The sequence below is a fragment of the Artemia franciscana genome, chromosome 4, assembly GCF_032884065.1.
Source record: "Artemia franciscana chromosome 4, ASM3288406v1, whole genome shotgun sequence".
Classification (NCBI taxonomy): Eukaryota; Metazoa; Arthropoda; class Branchiopoda; order Anostraca; family Artemiidae; genus Artemia; species Artemia franciscana.
Window position 1 is genome coordinate 42,279,510 of NC_088866.1, and position 23,580 is coordinate 42,303,089.

At 36.0% G+C, this 23,580-nt stretch overlaps 1 protein-coding gene across 1 annotated transcript in view; it reads right to left on the reverse strand.

The window, feature by feature from the left end:
- LOC136026448 (brefeldin A-inhibited guanine nucleotide-exchange protein 3-like) overlaps positions 1-23,580 on the reverse strand; it is a 109,244-nt gene that overhangs the window by 56,609 nt on the left and 29,055 nt on the right. Inside the window, exon 2 of the mRNA XM_065703045.1 lies at positions 3,672-3,892. Within this exon, the coding sequence (XP_065559117.1) occupies positions 3,672-3,892 (221 nt within the window). The remainder of the gene's footprint in view (positions 1-3,671; positions 3,893-23,580) is intronic.

Below are 23,580 nucleotides of genomic sequence, written 5' to 3' on the forward strand. Positions count from 1 at the left end.
CAGAGAACCCTACTGAAGAAGTTTCAAGCTCCTATCTACAAAAATGTGGAATTTTGTATATTTTGCCAGAAGGCAGATCACGGATGCGTGTTTATTTATTTGTTTGTTTGTTTGTTTTGTTTTTTTTCCCAGGGGTGATCGTATCGACCCAGTGGTCCTAGAATATTACGAGAGGGCTCATTCTAACGGAAATGAAAAGTTCTAGTGCCCTTTTTAAGTGACCAAAAAATTGGAGGGCACCTAGGCCCCCTCCCACGCTAATTATTTTCCCAAAGTCAACGGATCAAAATTCTGAAATAGCCATTTTATTCAGCATAGTCGAAAAACCCTATAACTATGTCTTTTGGGACGACTTACTCCCCCACAGTCCCCGTGGGAGGGGATACAAGCTACAAACTTTGACCAGTGCTTACGTAATGGTTATTGGGAAGTGTACAGACGTTTTCAGGGGATTTGTTTGGTTGGGGGAAGGGGCTGAGAAGAGGGGGATACGTTGGGGGAACTTTTCATCAAGGAATTTGTCATGGAGGATGAAAATTTCCATGAAGGGGGCGCAGGATTTTCTAGCATTATTAAAAAAAAAGAAAAAATAAATATGAAAAAATGTTTTCAAATAGAGGTAAGGAGCAGCATTAAAACTTAAAACGAACAGAAATTATTACACATATGAGGGGCTCACCTCCTCCTAATACCTCGCTCTTTACGCTAAAGCATTTTTAGTAATTCCAACTATTTATTCTACGGCTTTTGTGATTCAGGGGTCTTTCTTAATGAACTGGGACAAAATTTAAGCTTTAGTGTAAAGAGCGAGGTACTGACGAGAGGGTGAACCCCCTCATATATGTAATAAAAACATGAGAATACAAAAGTTCGTTACGTAAGATAATTTATAAGTTACGTATATCTTTTACTAATAAAAACATTCGTAAAAAATTGAAAGTTCTAGTTGCCTTTTTAAGTACCAGAAAAATCGGAGGACAACTAGGCTTCCTCCCCCGCTCTTTTTTTTCTCAAAATCATTCGATCAAAACTATGAGAAAGCCATTTAGCCAAAAACAATAAATATGCAAATTTCGCTTTAATTATTCCTCTGCGGAGAGCCAAAATCAAAACATACATTGATTCAAAAACGTTCAGAAATTTAATAAAAAACCCAGTTTTTTTAACTGAAAGTAAGGAGCGACATTAAAACTTAAAACGAACAGAAATTACTTTGTATATGAAAGGGACTTCTTCCTCATCAACGCCCCGCTCTTTACACTAAAGTTTTTTACTGTTTTAAAAAGAAGAGTTGAGAGAAAGAGTCAGACTTTAGCGTAAAGAGCGGGGCGTTGATGAGGAAGCAGCCCCTTTCATATACGAAGTAATTTCTGTTCGTTTTAAGTTTTAATATCGCTCCTTACTTTCAGTTAAAAAACTTTTTTATTTATTTAATAATACATAGAGTCCACATCGCTGTTTGCTAGACGATAGAACTGCACATTTGATTGTTTAGACTGTAAAGTTTAGGTGAATAATTAAGTCCTTCCATTGTCATAATATTGTGAAAGATATTTAAACTTTGTATGGCAGTTCTCCTCAGTTGGAGCATTCTTGAAGCACTAAAAAACAAAAGCATCATGAAAAGTGGAGGGTGGAAGAAGGACAGCAGTCACTTTGTGTATTGGTTAATTTATGTCAGTTTTAAGTTATGTTGCTCTTTACTTTCATAAGAATAACATTTAAAATTGAATTTCTGGTTGTTTTTAACACCAAATTCAGGTTGATGGACAATATGAGGCCGTTCCCCTCAACTTCTCTTTTTACGCTATAATTCAAGTTTTGCCCAACAGCACTTCGAGAATAAGGGTTCATTATGATGTATTTGGCGTGTTCAATAAAATAGGATGCTCTTAAATACGAGAGAGGCTGTAGCCCTTACGAAACTTCCGCTCTTGCCGCTAGGTTAAACTTTATATCAGTATGACTTGATACTTTATATCAATATGACTTGATGTTTAATCACTTTCGTTCCTGTTTAAACACCCTTTTTACAAAAAGATGGGAGCCGGAATCCCCTCAAGAGCAATATTGCGCACTTAGTCCAAATATAGTCCTCCAAATGAAGGGAGGTCACAGGTCAAGTCGCCCCTCTATACTTTTTCTTAAGGGGCTTTTATGGATAGTTCAAAACCTGGGCCTAAATATTCCACTGACCCTTGTCCTAGTACCTGATACATAACTAAGCAATACTGCTTACCTGTTTGTATTAATACATAATCGGGCTAAAATGACGGTACAGGTTTTGTGGAGTGCATATATGTTTAGAAAAAAGTGCACCACCTCCATGCCGCTTAGTCACAGAGCCTGGGATGTTATAAAATTAGCCTTCCGATAGTCTCAGATTACTGTCTCATAATTTTGGCTGTACAGTGTTTTGACCAATTCCAAGGTTTTGACAGTTTTTGCGCAAACTGCTCTTTTGCGTTTCAAAATGGCCAACGTTGGTACTTCGCTATGGCACAATATCCTTCTCTACTTAAAAACGGCAATAACATTTCTGATTTCTGCTAAAATGAGCAATCTTTCCACATTCTATGGTCACTAATTTGTTACGAAGACTCCTAATCATATAAAAAACATCCCAACGACCATTCTTCTTGGTAAACATAAAATATAGACAAGAGTTTGAAAGCAATGCTCTGTGATTCTTGGGACAGGTTGAATTTGACGGTTTTATTTTGTCAAGTTTATACCCCTTGTTGGGGGATGTTTTCCCATTCTTTAGAAAATACTGTTAATGGTTTGATGCTAATGATTTTTTATAGTTAACTACAAACTAATGAACTCTACATAGTTGAAATAAGTAAAAAAACGGATCTTTTCTATGCAAATATGCTTGCAAAATTGTTATTTTTAGAGCTTCAATCTCTATTGGCACAGGTCGCCCTTTCTGAACTGGATTGTATCTTATTAGGTTGCTAGCTCCCGCTGCAACCGGGATTCCTACCAAAAAGTGTTCGACAAAAGTATTACAAAAACGATTTTACAAATATTAGATTTAGTCTAAAAAAATTAATATTACATAGTTTTAGATAAAAATCCACGTTAACAATAACGTTACCTAGTTGTAGCCCATAAATGTCTCAAAAGCTGTTTTTTGTTGACTTTAATTTTGATTCCTCAAATAGGACAATGAAGACTAATCGAAGGCAAAACTACGCTACTAATCCTAGGCTAAGAGTTAAGAAAGCACAGCATAATTGTTACAGCACAGAAATGCTGCCATTAAATATATCAGCAATGTTAAACATCAAACATCTGGATTAAATACTGATGGATCAGCATCAACCCGTGCTTATCACCATCAAAAACATAAGCATTAGCATCAAAAGCTGTCTTACAAATTCTCATTTTTAAGAGCAGTGTCATCAATTCAAGCAAATTAAGGGGGAGGGGCTCTGTTTTTCAAAATCTAGGGGTACAATTTTGTTGTTTTGTTCTATTTTTTCATTGATATTACCCAAAACAGCCATTTCTCCGTAATATTTTCAGTGAAAATACCGAAAAATGTATAGTTTAAATTCTAGGAGCAGATGGATAAAAATAATCTTGAGGGAACAATGCCCCCCCTCCCAGATTGACTACACTGTGTAAGAAGTAGAACGGTAGCAACCCATAAAAAGTCTTACCCTTCTGAGTGACGAGGTGAACTTGATCTAAACCAATGAGCCAATATATTAAGAACTAGGTGGTGAGCGGTAATAGCTATAACGATAGTCTTAAATGGAATTCGAAGAACGACATCTGTGTCACCACCATAGTCATTGTTCTTACATATAAGAAAAGTATAAGCTCTGGCCTGTAATCCTCTATTGGCCGTAGGTACAAATTGATTGTCCACTAGGAATGCCTAGAAATTGAAGAAGAGTATGAACTAAAATCTTATTAAAAAATAAGAAGAAACAATATTAGTTCTGAAGTTTAACTACAATATGTATTCTAGCGATACAATACATTGATTCCCAGGCATAAAGTGCTCATTAATCCTTACTGGATTTGAAATATAAGGACTGCAAAATATATGTGAAGAAAATCATACCTTGAATAGTATCCTCTCCCTCTCCAGAATCTTAAATAAGATTGAACAATATCTGATTTCCAGAATCAACTTTAAATTTTCTCGGCATAGAATAAGGCACATTCCCTATGTTTAATTGAATTTTCTATTGAATTTGCCGACCTGATAACTGCAGTTTTCCGAAGTTCTTCCCCCGTCCCTCCTCCCCAAGGAAAGAAATCATGCGTTTGTGTCTGTGACTTTGCCTCTAAGACACAACTTTTTAGGTAATAATTCAAAAGCGCATTCCAAAAAACCAGTTTTTCAAAAAAAAGTAAAGAGCCACATTAAAGCTCAAAACGAGCAGAAATAAAGTAACGGTTAAGTTAAACTTAACCGACCAAAAATTACTGTCAAAGAATAAAAAAAAAACTCAAACAAACATAAACTAAAATACATAAATTCATAATCACACACTAATATAGATGGACAAATAAATTCTGAAACTAAAAATTAAAATGAACACTCAAGTCAAACTTAGAATGAACAAAAAAGCACTACGAACAGGAGTTTGACTACTGCCCACCCCAACCGTGAACTTTATAAGGTCTATTTCGTCATTTGCGCTTTATTGAAAACTGTATGCATTTCGACAGTGCTTTAATAAAATTATAATTTTTTTATAATTTAATTAAATAATTTATATTAAATATTTTAAATATATTATATAATTAAATATTTAAATAATTTAATTAAATAATTTAATTATAAAATTAAAATTATAATAAAATTATATTTTAATTAAAATTATAAATAAACCACTAAATAATCAAGTTGACAGGAAAGATATAATGAAAATAAACTGAATGTTTAATATATGATATAGTGGAAATAATTTTTTGAAACATTACTGATTCAAAATTCATAATTTTACTTAACAGTATGTTTCTTTTTCATTGTTGTCATCATACGAAAATGTTTTAGAACATATTTTATTTTCAGTAAAGGGTAAATGATACAATCTAGACCTTTAGAAAGTTTACAGTTAGAAGTGTGTGTAGTAGCCACAAGGTCCTGCTTGTACTAATATTTGTTCGTTTTAGAATTTTTAAGTAGTTTTAGGATTTATTTGTTCATCCATACAAGAACCTGTTATCTTTATGATCGATATAATTGTTTATTTTAATTTCAGTTCCTTTCGGGAATTTCTACTCCTCTTAAATTCAAATAATAACTCTTACTTTTCTTCGAAAAACTTCTTTCAGGTTATAATTGGTTGCCGAAGTTTATTGCTGTTTAATCCAATGAATATTTCTGGCTAAATAATTAAAATTTCAGATACTAATATTTTAGACTGCTATCAGATGCTGAAAAAGAATTTGCAAACGAAATTTCAAAGGTAGCCGATTCCATTATTCATTCATAGGCTATTCTTTCTTTGCTGAGAACTGGAATACACCCTTTTCTCTTTGGCCCCTTACGGAAATGGTAAGGTAATGCGTCACTACGATTGCGGCTAGGTAGCCAGATTAGCAGCTCCGTTACTATTCGGAAAGGTATGTAAAACGGCTCTGTGCTTAGTTCAGATGTTTTCAATAAAGCCATCCGATGTTTTACTAAAAACATTCCTCCATTCTTGATTGAGCCATATATTGATGCCAGTCGCCTTTGTTACGCAGACGAAATTCTTCTACAGTCAGACGATCTTCAAGTTTTCAAAAATACAGTTGGCATAGTCTACTCTGGTCTCAATGAGATTGGGCTCAAAGTTGCCTCCTCTAAAACCGAGCTTGTCGTTTGTACAACCTCGCGTAACTATCGATGTTGGCCCAATAACTATTTTTGCATCGTCTTCTCTGAAATAATTAGATCTCCCGATTGGATAAAATGTTAATAATACTAAAACACTGGTTATCTCGGCGTTGAAAGTAAAGCTTAGAAAAGCCTACAGACTGCTGGTTCAAGTTAAAGGCAAGTTTGACAAAATACCTCTAGACAGACTTTATAATGCTTTTTTTGCCCCACATGTCATTTTCTTGGTCTTTTTATGTTTTTTTTTCACTATCTAAATGGAAGAAAACTTAATCTCTATTCTTACGCTTTTGGAAATATCTTCCGCAGTTGCTGCTTTGGACACACTACTGTTACATTTCCAGCAGATATGGCGTTTTTGATACTTCTTGAAAAAAGGACCAGCTTTTGAGAAGGCTCCGCGAGCGTCAAGCGTCCAGCAAATATTGTCCACTTTACACTTAACATTATAAATAATTGTGTTGTCTATGTAGCTGAGAAGTCTCATGAGTTGTTTTCTTGATAGTACTTTCATAAGAATATCAGTCTTAGATGCATTGAAAGACAAGCTTACTTTTCCATATTTGTGACTAATCACAGAAAATTTCTCCTCATTTGTTGACAGCATCCAGCTGAGGTTATAGATATCATCAGCATAATTAAGGAGAGAATTATCCAGACCTCTAAATATGTAACGCATCGTATCTCTCTTGTGAGCTTTTAGAACACAATTAAATAAAAAAAACAAGTTTTTTTAACTGAAAGTAAGGAGCGACATTAAAACTTAAAACGACCAGAAATTACTTCGTATATGAAAGAGGCTGCTTCCTCATCAACGCCTCGCTCTTTAGGCTAAAGTTTGACTCTTTCTCTCAATTCTTCTTTTTAAAACAGTAAAAAACTTTAGCGTAAAGAGCGGGGCGTTGATGAGGAAGCAAAAAAACAAGTTTTTTTAACTGGAAGTAAGGAGCGACATTAAAACTTAAAACGAACAGAAATTACTTCGTATATGAAAGAGGCTGCTTCCTCATCAACGCCCCGCTCTTTACGCTAAAGTTTTTTACTGTTTTAAAAAGAAGAATTGAGAGACAGAGTCAAACTTTAGCGTGAAGAGCGGGGCGTTGATGAGGAAGCAGCCTCTTTCATATACGAAGTAATTTCTGTTCGTTTTAAGTTTTAATGTCGCTCCTTACTTTCAGTTAAAAAAACTTGTTTTTTTATTTAATAAAGAAAAGTAAAGAGCCTCATTAATCCAAAAAATAGCAGAAATAAAACCAAATTATCTTCAAAGTAAAAACTATAGAGTCTAATAGAAAAAAAATATACAAAATTCATTTTTTTTTCTATGAAAAAGACTGTCAATGGTGATTTGTGGTAGTTTTACACTTGGAAGATAAGAAAAACAAACTCGTAGAATTTGGCATCGCTTTCGTCCGTAAAAAATTCAACATTACGAATTTGTTGGGTTCCAAGCCGATTATCCTTCCAAAGGAAAGCTAAACCTTCTTAAAATTTTTGGTACCATATGTTTTGGCTTAATTTTGACGATTGCTAATCTAGATTTTTTTTTCTTTTTTTTTTTTAATTTGGCGCCCGCTTCAGTCTTAAAGTCTTTTCAACAAAAATGGATTTAAAAATGGATTTAAAATGGAGAAAAAATGGTTTTCTCTAAGTTGTTAAGATATTTATGGTGTGTAGATTCCTCTTTTTCCCTTCCCTTAGCACTTTTCAACGAAACTAAAAAAAATAAAATAAAATTTTCAAATCTGGAAACCTTATTTTCTACGGGGGGGGGGGGGGTAATTTCCATAGGGGTACTTTCAGAGGTGTATTATCTGGGGGTTATTTTCCATGGGGGTATTTTTCGGAGAGTGTTTGACAATATATTTGGCGACGGCAATCCTTCTTAATTTGATGCCAACATTTTTGAAGATTAACAAGCGGCTTGCAAGTCAGGATTTACCGACCATTTTGAATCTTCAGAGCCAACTCGAGCTTTTCGAGTAGGTACTGTTGCGTGTTCGCCGTAAAACATACGGAATCTCAGCTCAATAAATATTGATCAGAAGATGTTTCTCGCAATCGGGTAGGACCAGAGACAGCCACAATACGAAAAAAGGGAATTTTATCTAAAATTGAGTTAAGCAGTGATTTAAAAAAGTACAAGTTCATTTTTTCCAGTTACACTTCGACTGCCACTTTTAGACTAACTTGATATTTGTGCGGATTGGGTTGTCAATAACTAAACAGTTCACTAGGGAAAAGTGATCTGAGGCCACAACACTGAGATTGACACAGATCGGATTGACAAACAGTAACAACGTTCAGGCATAGCAGAAAGTCAAGTGAACTAGTTGCTCCTGAATTGGGAATATGTCTGTAAGTGGAGTTTGCTATTGTAATAAGCCGGAGATCGGGCAGAGCAGATAAAGATTTTGGATCGCTGATTACCTGATTAGGTAAGGTCAGAATTAATATCATAACTCACTTATCACGGGAATTGATTCCAGCGAATGATTGCTGCAAGAAGCTACTTAAGTCTGCAATAGTTCGACAGGACCTTTCTTCAGATTCAAGGTTCTGGTAGTTAGTGGGTGAGTAGCATGAGTAAATAATTAGATCTACGAGTTTAACTTCTAAGAAGCGTTCATTTTCAAGAGGGAAGGATGCTGAGAGATAATCATCAAAAAAGTGCGCCATCCCCTTCAAGGCCGTCCTCTATCCAAACGTTTCGCCGAAACAGCAAATTACACGGACTCCTTCATCAACTTCTAGGATAGACGGGGGCATCGGCTGCCAGAGAGTTTGTCATAAGAAAAGATTAAAGGAAATGTGAGCTTCTTGAGAGGGTGAAAGAGGGAGTCTTCGAAAAGATTGCGGTCGAGTAGGAGCGTGCGTAGCTGTTTTGGCTTCAGACGGCTCAGTCGTGCAGAGAGTTGTTAGTAGTAGTAGTGGTAAGCAATATTAAAAAAAAAACAGTTTGGCCACAAATTAAGCAGCCGCAAATACCACATAATTACGAGGGAATTACAGGATTTTACAATTCTAATTGCAGGTGAAAAATATTTATATCTCCCGGTAGAATTCTATTCATGAAAGGCAAAGTCAGCTTGGGTAACTTTCCTCTAAGTCTATCCCAATCTCTCTAAGATGCGTTCATTTAAAGTAAAGGTACAATTATTTGACAAACGTTAGAAAAATATTCACGAGCAACCCTAATGAACTAACGGTAGTAATAGTAATAGCTGGCACATTTATTAAATATATGACCTTATTTATAAAATTTTAATACTTGCGGTTATAAACTTCATTTTATTTTCCAAATTTCAGAAGAGCTCGGCGACCAGGTAAAACGGTGACAACATCCTTGTGTCATAATTACTGATCTATGCTATAATTACCACATATTTCCATGTGCACCAAATTATGTTCTTTTCCTTCCCAGCATTTAACCACAAAATAACTAATTTTCTAAAGAAGCAAAAAAGTGTAGCTATTCTCTTGATTGTAATATTCAAGCAGAGCCAGAGTATAGAGTGGTGAATATATTTAACTGGGCAATAGCCACGCAATAAAATAATAAAATGGTATTTGAGAGGAAGTAAGATCCAATTAGTGTTTTTTGTGAAATGATTTTAAATTGTCAGTGCATATAATTTAAAATCTTTTAATAACTGGATTTAGTGCTTAAAACAAAATTGAAAAAAGTACAGGGGTTACTTTTCGTTGCCAAAAATAAATATTAAATGCGAATTTATGAAACGGCAAATATTTCCTTTTTTTTACTCTGACCATAAAGTACAGGAATTCAAAGTACCGCCAACCAACTCATAGCCCTGACATCACACCGATGTGTTTCGCTGCACAAAATCGCGCAATCGTAGCCCTTCGTTCCCTTTCACGTGCGTGGGAGATTGATACACAATTCAGAAAGTTGTGTCCTTTTTTTTATTTTTTTTTTACTTATTTAAGAAAACTGCAAAACAACACAGATCCACATGCACAGAAATGTTTCGACAAAAAAAAAAAAATAACAACTAATAAAGACTGTCGTTTGCTATGAACAGAGGAAACAAGTTGCGTTACGGGAGCAATTAGCCATACCCTGGCGATTTGTGTTTATTGTATGGAAGTGAGAATATACGGACCTAAGACTTGTTTCATGCACATAATATTACATTTAGTAGAGCTAGGAATAATTCTCAAAGAATGATTCTTGGGAATAATCATTTCAATTATCCTTGAGGAAGGGCACAGAGTGCCTGGTGTTCCTCGAAAATCATTATCATGGTTTATCCTTTGGTTTCGGTATTAAACCTGCAAAGTGTTTGTGTTTATTGATGTCATTCTAGCACCAACTACCACTTCCCATTCCAGCATATCTCCCCCACATCCTGGCTTGACCCTCTCCTACAATTTCTAGCAACTATTCACTGTTTCCTGTGAGGAGTTTAAATGTTAAGAAAATAAAAAGGGTTTTTTCCAAGACCAGACCTGAGACCTGCTGCGTAAAAATCAGCCACGATATCCACATCACTATTACTGTAGGTAGAATATATATTAAACACTAATAATTCAACTAATAAAAGAAGAAAGAAAAAAACAGTAAACCCAAAATTACACAAGACAAGGAAAGGTAATTTTAAGAAAAAAAACACAACTATATATCTCCACCATTTCTTCCTGGTTTATTGGGAAAGCAAGGAAATAATAAAATCCCTCCCAATACTCGACTGACTGTGGAATCTTTATTAAATGCCAGAAAAGATGTAAACAAAAATAGATCCCACCCAAAAATAAAAAACAAACTTTTTAATAAGCTGTTGCAGAATATTTGTTTGATCTTCATCATAATAACATAAGGATAACTAAACAAAAATGATTAATAGTTTTGTTGGACAGTTATAATGTTTTTGAGAAATCTTGGAAATTAAAAATATTATTTAAAAATTAATTGGCATAAAGGGGGACGAAGGAGTTTACATAATAAAATATATTTGTATTTGTTGAATTAAAAAACAAGACAGAGCCTCGTATAATTCTAATAACGAAGAAGGTAATATAGTCTCAAAGAGTCAACCCTCAAAAGATTTCAAAATTATTTCGTTTTCTCGGAATCTTATATAAGAATTTGTCATCAACTTCGTTTTAACTTAAACTTTGCTCTTTACTTCAATTGGAAAAATGTTTGTTAAAATGAATTTTGGTTAATTTCTCACTTTTTAAAATAAATTTCGTCTCCTTTCTCTTTTTTTACTTTTTTTATTTACAGAATAAAGCTGATAAATGGGCATTAAACACAGATTTTACTTCCTAACTCTCTGTAAGTTTCCCGCAAGATAGATGCAACTTTGTCACATAAATAAAAAAACCGTGGGGTATAAATTAACCGGTATGTTTGAAAACGATGCATATAGAAAATTAAACTGTGTCTGAAGTAGTCTTCTTTGCATTACATTACATTGGTTCTCACATCATACACATTGAAAACTCTTGCCTGAATTCATTTCAAACAAGGTGCAACATGAACACCTTTGTGTTAAAATTTGGCAGAGAAAAGAGCCAAAAATGGAAGAGGAGTCAAACGATGGGTTCTTGGTTCCATCACTAAAATATTTGTTTTCTCATAGCTATAAAAATAGGATCACTCTTTATTCCTCAGTTAGTTGATATTGGAAATAAGGCCTATGACAAGTTGACAAGTTAATCAGCAAAAAGACCAAGACGATAGATCTTTAAAAATAAAGGTTCATCTCGTCCATCTGTTCGTAATCTCATTCATCAAAAACGAAAAGGCTATCAGATTGGGTGCTATCAAGGGGTAGGAGCTAAGATTTGAGATGAAAACTTAAAATTCTGAACACACCGGTTTTCTGAAAAAAGGGACTTTGGGTTCTATGCATACATGACAGAAAGGAAGAAATAAGCTTTGATAGCAGTTACTAACGATGTTAGGGTGTCAAAACACCCAATGATAATCCCCCATTAAGGGAAGAGGGGAATTGGGCAAGCAGTAAAAAATAAGGCATGCTACGAAAAAACATGAAAAAATTGTTGACACCTTTTAAATTGTGTTTTTGTAATCTGTTGCGTTCAAGCTTTTGCCATGAAGGCTGACATTCCTCAAAACTCAGCTACTGCTCTTGAATGGGGCAACCGCTGTAGGTAGATGTCACCAATTTACTCGTCGAGGCCGGAGCTTCTAGGTTTCTCCTATTTCTTGGAGGAGTTGATGTCAGTCGAGCTATCAACTCCCTTTTTCACACAACAATGTTTCTTCTTACTACTAAAAGGGGTGTAGATTGTTGCAACATCAAGGCTTTCCATGACATGTACTCTGACCTTCAAATGTGTCCAAAGATCCCTCTTCTGAAACCTACGAAGTCGTTATCCTGAAATAGCCAAATCTCTATTCGGAAAGGAGCCCACGAAAACACAGCTAGAGCCCAAAGCTCAAGTCCTCTGTTTAGCAACTTTGTTGTTGTGCAACAGTTAACCTTTTTTTGCATTTAAAACACAGTCAGTCAATGTCAGTCCCATTTTATATTTTGATAACATCCTTAATGTCAGTCGAACATTTGAGCTGTTTCTGAAATTTTCAAGTCTGCAAGTCTACAATTTACAAGTAACTGAAGCTTGGTTTCTAATTTAACGCTAAGAAATCTGAGTTCTTCGTTTTCAACTGGCAAAAGAGCAGCCTAATCACGTTTGTAAGCTCTTCTCCGGTTCAGCAAGAAGAAAGCATCACATTTCTGAGACCTCCAACAAGTACAACTTTCTTCAAACCTGACCGCTCTTGATAAGTAGTGTCTCTCGTATATGCATCCATAGTTATGACAAAAATTTTAGTCCATCTTGCATTCTATCGTAGCTGCCAAAAATCCGGTTTTAGACTGCTTTATATTGAGCAAACCAAAAATCCAGTTTAAAGTCATTTAAACATTTTCAGAACAACCCTAAGTCATAATTCAGAAGATTCCGATTCTGGAAAAGATACGTTAAACCAGAATTTTGGTTTATTTGCATTAGTAAGCTGGACTAAAGGAAAATTAGATCTACGTTGCATGGGCAACCTTGAGGTGGTACGGCAACCTTTTTTCTGCTTCAAAATTAGATCTACGTTGCAGGGGCAACGTGAGATGTTGCAGCAACCTCTGATTTTGTTTCCTCGCTCCCGTTAAGCGCTGAAGATTTTAATCTGTACGGATCTTAAAATAAATACTAGGTACACTAACTCGCAAAAGTTGCAAAACCCTCATTGCAACAAGCAAAAGTTGAAAACCCCTCATTGCTGAAGATGATTGTAGCCTAACAGCCGAATATTACTTCCAAGTCCCCTGCGTGTCTTACCACTGGAACCAAATTGATCTGTCCATCAAATACACCGAAAACAAATAATAGGTACACAAACTATTAAAAGTTAGGGACCCCTCATGGCCGAAGATGATAATGAGCTAAGAGCCGATTGTTGCTTAAAACTCCCCTATATGTCTCACAGTTGGTATCGGCCTATTATTGGTTTCAGTGTGCAAGTTACTACTGAAGTTGTCAACCCCTTTAAACTTTCAAACTGATATATCTCATGAAGGAATTTTTCTACCAAAATATGGATGAAATGTACTTTCATCAGCTCATCAAGAGCCATCGACTGCCATCAAAAAAAAAAAATCTATCTGTCTTAGTTCAGAAGTTTACTTTTTCTTGCCGTAGGTCAAGTTTCTATCGTCATCACTTAGAAAGGAGCAAAAGATAGACTCTAATTTCTTTAGCAATAAGAGAACTTTTAAAGTTTAAGAGGCACATCTGATACCATTTGTCTACCGCAATCTCAAGTGCAAAAAACCGAATGATAAACTCAGCTGAAATCACGAACAAAAATGGGTAGAAACAATAGACTTTTACGGAGCTTTCCAAATTGCAGTCATATTCATCAATCCAGCATAAGGTACACACTTTTCGTAGAAACCACAGAGGCTAGACCCTTACCACTTTTTAGGAATAAGCTGAGATCGAGGTGCTAGGGAAAAAAAAGCTAAGAGTTCATATGGCACCTGTGACGAGGCCAGAAGAGCTAAGAGCCAAGAGCTCATATGGTATGAGCTCTAACAAAATTCTAAGAATCAATAGATTGATTTAAAAGGAAAATCAGAAGCTTAATGTCGGTCGGGATTTAAAATAAGAGCTCTGAGTTACGATGTCCTTTTAAATATCAAATTTCATTCAGATCCGATCACCCACTCGTAAGTTATAAATACCTCATTTTTTCCAATTTTTCCTCTCCTTTTAGCCCCCCAGATGGTCGAATCTGGGAAAACTACTTTATCAAGTCAATTTGTGCAGCTCCCTGACACGCCTACCCATTTTCATCGTCCTGGTACGTCCAGAAGCACCAAACTCGCCAAAACACTGAACCACTCCCTCCAACTCCCCCAAAGAGAGTGAATCCAGTAAGGTTACGTCAATCACGTATCTACGACAATTGCTAATCATATCCACCAAGCTTCATCCCGATTCATCCCCTCTAAGCGCTTTCCAAGATTTCTGATTTCCCCATCAACTCTCCCCATGTCAACAGATCTGGTTGGTTAAAAAATAAGAGCTCTGAGACATGAATACCTTCTAAATATCAAATTTCATCAAGATCCGTTCACCTGTTCTTAAGTTAAAAATACCTTAATTTTTCTAATTTTTTCAAATTAACACCCCCCAGCTCCTCCAAAGAGAACGGATCCGTTCCAATTATGTCAATCACGTATCTAGAACTTGTGCTTATTCTTCCAATCAAGTGTCATCCCCACCTCTCCACTCTAAGCGTTTTCAAAGATTTCTGTTTCCCTCCTCCAACCCCCTATGTCCCCAGATCCAATTCAAGTCGAAAATGGAGCAACTGAGACATAATATCCTTCTATATATCAAGTTTCATTGAGATCCGATCACCTATTCGTAAGATAAAATATCCCAATTTTCACGTTTTCCAAGAATCCCGGTTTTCCCCTCCAACTCTCCCCAATGTCACAGGATCTGGTTGGAATTTAAAATAAGAACTTTAAAGCACAAGATCCTTCTAAATATCAAATTCATTAATAGCTGATCACCCATTCGTAATTTACAAATACCTCATTTTTCCGAATTACCCCCTCCCACTCCACCAAAGAGAGCGGATCTGGTCCAGTTATGTCATTCACGTATCTAAGACTCGTTTTTATTCTTCCCATCCAGTCTCATCCTGATCTCTCCGCTTTAAGTATTTTCTAAGATTTCCGCCCCCCTAAACTGCCCCCCAAATGACGCTGGATCCGGTTGAGATTTTAAATAAGAGATCTGAGTTACGAGTTCGTTCTAAATATGAAGTTTCATGAAGATCCGATCACTCCTTCGTAAGTTAAAAATATGTAATTTTTTCTAATTTTTCAGAATTACCCCCCCCCCAATTCCCCCAAATAGAGCGGATCCGTTCCAATTATTTTAATTACGTATCTAAGACTTCTGTTTATTTACCCCACCAAGTTTCATCCCGATCACTCCACTCTAAGCGTTTTCCATGATTTTAGGTCCCCTCCCTCAAACTACCCCCAATGTCTCCGGATCCGGTCGGAATTTAAAATAAGAACTCTGAGACACAATATCCTTCTAAAGATCAAATTTCATTGAGATCCAACCACTCCTTCGTAAGTTAAAAATACCTCATTTTTTCTAATTTTTCAAAAAAAAACCTCCCCCCAACTACCGCAAAGAGAGCAGATTCGTTCCAGTTATGCCAATCACGTATCTAGGACTTGTGCTTATTTTTACCACCAAGTTTCATCCCGATCCCTCCACTCTAAGTGTTTTCCAAAATTTTAGGTTTCCCCCTCCCAGCTCCCCCCCAATGTCACCAGATCCGGCCGGGATTTAAAATGAGAACTCTGAGACATGATATCCTTCCAAATATCAAATTTCATTAGGACCTGATCGACCGTTCGTTAAGTTAAAAATACTTTATTTTTTTCTATTTTTTTCGAATTAACCGGCCCCCAACCCCCCCCCCAGATGGTCAAATTGCAAAAACGACTATTTCTAATTTAACCTAGTTCGGTCCCTGATACACATGCCAAATTTCATCGTCCTAGCTTACCTGGAAGTGCCTAAAGTAGCAACACCGGGACAGACAGACCGACATAATTTGCGATTGCTATATGTCACTTGGTTAATACCAAGTGCCATAAAAAAACGACAAAACCAAAGTGTTGATGTCGCAACACAATTCGTTCGTGCTTCTTCAGATTTGCTAAATACGTTTATCTTTTTCTACACGCCCGAAAATCAAAATGTTTTGGAGGCAGTGAACAGCTCACCCCAGGAAGTTGTAACCTTATTAAATGGAAAACAAGAGACAAAGATAGTGAACCATCCTTGGTACCCTCAGTCGTGAGTCTAAATATAATAGAAACATAAACTTGCTATAGTTTGTTACTGATTTAATTACAGTTTCTATCTATACGTTAAGAGGTCAGTTGTTTTCATTTCTGTTACACCTGTTTTTGATCTTTGTTTTCCGGTGTGTGTAGTATTTACTGTATAATAGGTTTTGCAACAAATTATAATAATAATAGAAGCTATCGCTCCCAAAGGGATTTTTAAGAGATTCCATCAGATCTGAGAGACACTAGCAGTACATTAAATTGTAATTGATAGTTACACATATGTTTGGCAGCACGTATAACCTTTGTACCGAATTTAAAATTTGGACCCCGTATAATGTTGGGAATATTCAGGTTTTTGGTGCAGAAAATGAGCGATTTTGAGTAAAGTGATAACTACCTGGAAGCTGAAACATACAACTCAAATAAGCGAGTAAGTTGCAAACTAATACAAATTTTGCTCATACAAAGTTTATTTAATAGCATATAATAAAGCTATTAAATAAAGCGGATTTATAAAAGTACAGAGGGTTGTAATTACTAAAAAAGGTACATTACGCTTCAAGAACTACAAATGCTGGATATGGTAACCAAAATATGTTTATTACACTACCTCATAAAGAGAAAACTTCAAGTGTTTGAAGAATTTATAGGTAAAGTGACTATAATTAAGTTACTATAAATGAAACCAAGCTAAACTTGTCGTGCTTTCTGTTTCCGTTCAACGACTTTAACTGATCTTTAAAGGGATGTGACTTGGATACATTCTTCAAGATTAATCCCATAAAAAATGTAGTTACTAAAATAATTGTTTCTTTTATTAACGATTTCCCACAAAACTGGCAGGACAGGCTTCTTGAAGAGTTTACTTACCCTTACTTGTTAGCGAGGACTGGGATAGCCCAAGCAATTGACTTAGGTCTCCCTCTTATTTTTGCATGGATTAATGGCAAGGGAACAGTCCTTACAACTTCACTTTGTAATTTCTTTGTACATAGAATCGTTCAATTCTCAATTAACAAAAACCAAAATTTATTCCATATATGAAGGGTTGCCTCCTCCTCTTACCTTGCTCTTTAAGCTAAAGCCATTAGCACTTTTAAAAAAAGCTTCCTATTCTAATTAAACAGCCCCTGTGTTTCAGTAACCGTTCTTAGAAAATTGGGACAAACATTCAAACTTTAGCGTAAAGAGGAAGGTATTGAGGAGGGGCCAAAATTTCATCTCCACATAAGAAATTGAATTGGCAAAAAGAATGCAAGAGAATTAAAAAGAATTTCACATAGTAATTCTGTGAAATATTTCCGGTGTAAAATATTCCCAGGAAAATTAAACACCATCTGGAAATTTCCCTCACCAAGGAGGATTCTCCCGATGGAAATCTACCTCAAGCACACAATGACCCCCCTCCCGAAAAATGTCCGTATACTTTTCAATAGCAAATACTCCGTGTAAACAAAGAACACATTTCCTAACTTACAGACCTCTACCCACGGACTGTGAGGGGACATTTTACCTATAAACACACAACTATTTGATCTTTCAACTATACTGAACAAAATGGCTACCTCAAAATTTTATCAGATAACTTTGGGAAATAAGTGGGCGTGGAAGGGGGCCCAGTTGCCCTCAAATAGATTTTTATCACATAAAATGGGCAGAAGAATTTTTGATTCCCGTTAAAATGCGCCCTCTCATCATCTTCTAGGACCATTATTTCAGTACGATCACCCCTGGGAAGAAAAAAACAAAACAAATAAACACGAATCCGTGATTTATTTTCTGGCAAAAATAACAAAATTCCACATTTTGAACTTCTACAGTAAGGTTCTCTGGTACGCTGAATCTGATAGTGCAATTTTTATCAAGATTCCTTGAATTTTAGGGGATGTTTCCCCCTAGTTTTACAATCAGGCAAATTTTCTCAGGCTCCTAACTTTTGATGGGTAACGCTAAAACACTAAACTTGATGAATCTTACATATTTGGAATCAGCATAATAAGCTGATTTTCTTGATGAATTTATTGCTATCAAAATTCTGTTTTTGAGAGTTTTAGTTCCTACTGAGCCGAGTCGCTCCTTACTTACAGTTCGTTACCACAAACTGTTTGATTATTGCAGAACAAAACTACAAGAGAAAATGTAGTTTTTTGCCGGCCATATCAGTTGTTTTATCAATAATACTAGACGAAGGTGTCACTCCTAATTTATCAAACAAAATTTCACGGTACCTGATCACACAACCTTGCCCACCTTGCCCAGACCGATTATTTCTAGAACAGCGTGGCAACATAGTGATGCGACAATTTCACAAAAAGTGTAAGAGTTTTTACAAAAGACAAAGAAGATTGCTCTCGACAGCGAAAGCAGTAAACCTGACTTTTAGACTTTGTACTTGGTTTTTGTCTGCGGTAAGAACATGTCTCTGAAGTTAGCTTCCTCTAAGCCTCAAGTTTCCTAATACATTCACAGTTCTTCCTATTTTTTGCGTGATTTGAGAGTTTGGATTTTTTACAGCACAAGGGCTGGCTGCAATGCGAACAGAAAACCTTTTGACCAGAAAATTTGTCCTTAGCATACCATACTTTGGATTCAGAGACACACAGTCAGCTTCGAAAACGTTTGCCATTTTTATTCTTCACCTTCTTTTTTGGAAAAGGCCTTCTTTATTCTTCCCTTCACGTTCACTTTTCTTCATCACTATGATTTTCAACACCAAATTTCAAAAAAAAAGGACGAGTTATCCGACATGATGATTCTCCCCTCTATCAGACTTATAAGCAAAAGAGCTTAATATAATAAGTTTTACTTCAAAAGAAAGATTTTATGAAGATGGTATTTTAACATAACAGCTTGCAAAAAGCTGCCATTTATAGGCCGGCTTATCACCCAAGTTGACTAGGAAATTTGTTCTTTATATGTTTGATTATGGATTTTTTCTCAATATTACAAAAGGTAGAGGTTACTGTTATATGTTACTTATAACGTATATATATATATATATACTAGCTGTTGGGGTGGCGCTTCGCGCCACCCCAACACCTAGTTGGTGGGGGCGCTTCGCGCCCCCCTTCAAGCCCCCCGCGCGCGCAAGTCGTTACGCGCCATATTAGTTACGCGCCATTGTAGTTGTGTCCCTGTGTCCCAGCTGTGAATATATATATATATATATATATATATATATATATATATATATATATATATATATATATATATATATATATATATATATATTTTAACTACGTAAAACTTGCGAATGTACAACATTCTTGGCTGTCCCATTCTGTGCATATAAATAGATTGTCAGGTTTACCGACTCTTGAACATGCAACATATAATTGTCCATGGGAAAAACAATCTGTATTCAGATCTATACCTCATTATTCTAATATTTGCCCTTGAGCTTTGTTGATGGTGATTGCTAATCGAACATTCCTTGTGTCCCTGTCGTCATTTAAATATCCCCTTGTGCCCCCCGGCGTCCCCGTTGTTGTTGTTTCCCTGTGTCCCGGTCGTTATTTGTGTCCCGGTGTCCCAGTCTGTAATTTCTCTTTGAGTGTCGCGGTCGTCATTTATATTCCCGGTCGTCATTTTTGTCCCGGTCGTCATTTGTGTTCCGGTGTCCCGGTCTGTAATTTCTCTTTGAGTGTCCTGGTCGTCATTTATATTCCCTGTGTCCCGGTCGTCATTTGTGTCCCGGTGCTTTGTTGACGGTGATTGCTAATCGAACATTCCTTGTGTCCCGGTCGCTTTCTCTTTGAGTGTCCCGATCGTCATTTATATTCCCTATGTCCCGGTGTCCCGGTCGTCATTTGTGTCCCGATGTCCCGGTGTGTAATTTCGTCAATCAACAAACATGACGTCAGTCGACACACAAACATGACGTCACTCGACACACACACACACACAGATAACTTATTTTTATATATAAATATATATATAAATATATATATATATATATATATATATATATATATATATATATATATATATATATATATATATATATATATACAATCAAGCAAATCATATAGTCTACAAGGCTTCTTACATTACATAAGGTATCAGTGGAAGTAATTGATTCTGCAAAACTTTTTAAAACAACAAACTCCACTTTTTAAAACAATAAAAACTTTAGCGTAAAAAGAGAGGCGTCGAGGAGGGGACAGCTCCTTTAATATACGGAATATTATCTGTTCGTTTTAAGTTTTAATGTCGCTCCTTACTTTCAGTTGAAAAAACTTGCTTTTTTTATTTAGTTTCTGAACCTTTTTGAATTAATGCATGTTTTGATTTTGGCTTACCGTTCATGAACAATTAAAGCAAAATTTGCATATTATTTTTTTTCGTTAAATGGCTTTCTCGTAGTTTCCATCGGAAGATTTTTATCAAAAAGGGATGGGGAGAAAACCTAGTAGCCCTTCAATTTTTGTTTACTTAAAAAGGCAACTAGAACTTTTTTTTTCTACGAACGTTTTATTAGTAATAAATATACGTAACTTACGAATTAACTTACGAAGCGAACTTCTATATTCGTACGTTTTTATTACGTATATGAGGGGGGTCACCCCCTCGTCAATACCTCGCTCTTTACACTACAGCTTGAATTTTGTCAGAACTCCTTAAAAATGACCCTGAATCACCAAAGCCGTAGAATAAATACTTGAAATTACTAAAAATACTTTAACGTAAAGAGCAAGGTATTGAGAAGGAGACAAACCCCCTTATATACACAATAATTTCTGTTCGTTTTAAGTTTTAATGCTGCTCTATATTTCCAGCTGAAAAAACTTCTTTTTATTTATTTTCTCTTTTTTTTTGTTTAAATAATGCTAGAAAATCCTGCGGCCCTTGATGGAAATTCTCTTCCCCCATAATAAATTCCTCCATGGAAAGATCCTCCAACATGACCCCTTCCCCCAACCCCCACCACAAAAGTCCCCTCTCAATACGTCTGTACACTTCACAATAACCATTACTATATTTAAACAATGGTCAAAGTTTGTAACTTACAGTCCCTCCCTTTGCAACTGTGAGGGATTAAATCATCCCCAAAGACATAGTTAATATATTTTTTGACTATTCTGAACAAAATGGCTATCTCAAATTTTGATCTGGTGACTTTGCGGAATAAATGAGCGTGGGAGGGGGCCTAGGTGCCCTCCAGCCTTTTTGTCACTTAAAAAGGGTACTAAAACTTTTACTTTCCACTAGAATGAGACCTCTCGCGACATTCTAGGACCACTGGGTCGATACGATTACCCCTGGGAGAAAAAAATAAAAAAATAAAATAAACACGCATCCGTGATCTGTCACCTGGCAAAAAATACAAAATTCCACAATTTTGTAGTCAGGAGCTTGAAACTTCGACGATAGGGTTCTCTTATACGCTGAATCTGATGGTGTGATTTTCGTTACTATTCCATGACTTTTAGGGGGTGTTTCCCGTGTTTTCTAAAATGAGGCAAATTTTCTCAGGCACGTAAATTTTAATGGGTAAAACTAAACTTTATGAAACTTAATTATTTAAAATCAGCACTAAAATGTGATTCTTTGAAGTAACTATTGGTATTAAAATTCCGTTTTTTAGTGTTTGGGTTACAACTGAGCCGGGTCGCTCCTTAGTACAGTTCGTTACCACAAACTGTTTGATGAAAGATCCCGGATGCGTTTTTATTTGTTTGTTTGTTGTTGTTTTTTTTTTCAGGGGTGACCGTATCGATCCAATGGTCCTAGAATATCGTGAATGGGCTCATTTGAACGAAAATTAAAAGTTCCAGTGCCCTTTTTAAGTTACCAAAAAGATTGGAGGGCACCTAGGCCCCCTATCTCGCTCCTTCTTTCCAAAAATCCTCCCATCGAAATTTTGAGATAGCCATTATGCTCATCATAGTTGAAAGGCCAAATAACTATGCCTTTAGATATAACATGACCCACCCCCCTAACACCCCAGGGAAAAGGTATTTAAGTTATTTGAATTTACCTATTGTTTACGCATGGTATTTGTTATTGGTAGGTATGCATAAATTTTCGGGTGGGGGAGATAAATTTTAGTCAGTTTTTTTTTTCCACGAGGAAGTTTCCAGGAGGTGAGTTGTATGGGAAAATTATATACCGGGGGAATGTCGGGGTAAATTTCCACTAGCATTATAATTTATAGAGGACATTTCCGTGGGGAAGGTATTTCTCCGTGGAGGTGGGGCCAGATTTCCTGGCATTATTGTACAAAAACGATCAGAAATTCAATACAAATAACGTTTTTTCAACTGAAAGTAAGGAGCAACATTAAAACTTAAAACGAGTGGAAAGTCTTTCGTGTACGAAGGGGGTTGCCTCCTCCTAAACACCTCGCTCTTTACGTTAAATATTTGAATTTTGTCCCATTTCTTTAAGAATGGCTCTTGAAACACAAGGGTCGTTTAATTAGAACAATAAGAAGCTTTTTTAAAGGTACTAAAAACTTTGGCGTAAAGAGTGAGGTGTTGAGGAGGAGGCAACCTCATTCTAATAAGTAATAATTTCTGTTCGTTTAGAGTTTTAATATTGCTCCTTACTTTCAGTTGAAAAAACTTGTTTTTTCAATTAATCTTATTAGGTAATATCTGCGCTGTAGCCTACTCTCTGCTGCAATAAAATTTTAAATTCCAGAAGAGGGACAGGTTTATCGGTCTTTTGCTGCTCTACTCTACATACAAAGGCCCAAATACTAAATTACTTGTTTTTTTCTGGTGGACAATTTCTTCAGATATTTCGTTTTTGGAAACTGTTTACGGAAATGCCTCTGGCGTTCACATCTCCTCAGCCCCCAATGCAAGGGCTGTAAGTTACGCCAGTTGTTAATTGTTAACATAAAGTTTTCTTTATTATGAAAGGAGGGCATGTTTGATCCAGGATCTCCAAAAAGTTTAGAGCATTAAGATGAAACTTCACAAAATACTGAGAGGGATGCCAAACACAATCAAAACACACTTTGTCCTTGCAAGTTGTGAAAAGGGAATGACAGCAAAATCTAAGGAACTGCTGAGAGTATTAGGTGAAACTTTCAAATTCTATTGAAGGGATGCTGTAGAGATATTGGGGGCAACCAGCCTCCCTTCTTATACTTTTTATGTGTCCTCTCTCCTCAGCAATGGACAAAATTATGTAACTGTTATTTTGTTCAAACAGTGAAACAATCTAACAGCAATGTCTCAAGGGATGCCATGCCTCCCACAGCCTCCGGACAAGGATTGTAAATTATGCAAGTTATCCATTGTTTACGCGCAGGATTTCTCATTAGATAAATGGGAAAATTCGGAGAATGTTGAGGGGTATCTTATACGAAATCAAAAGGCACTATGTGCACCCATT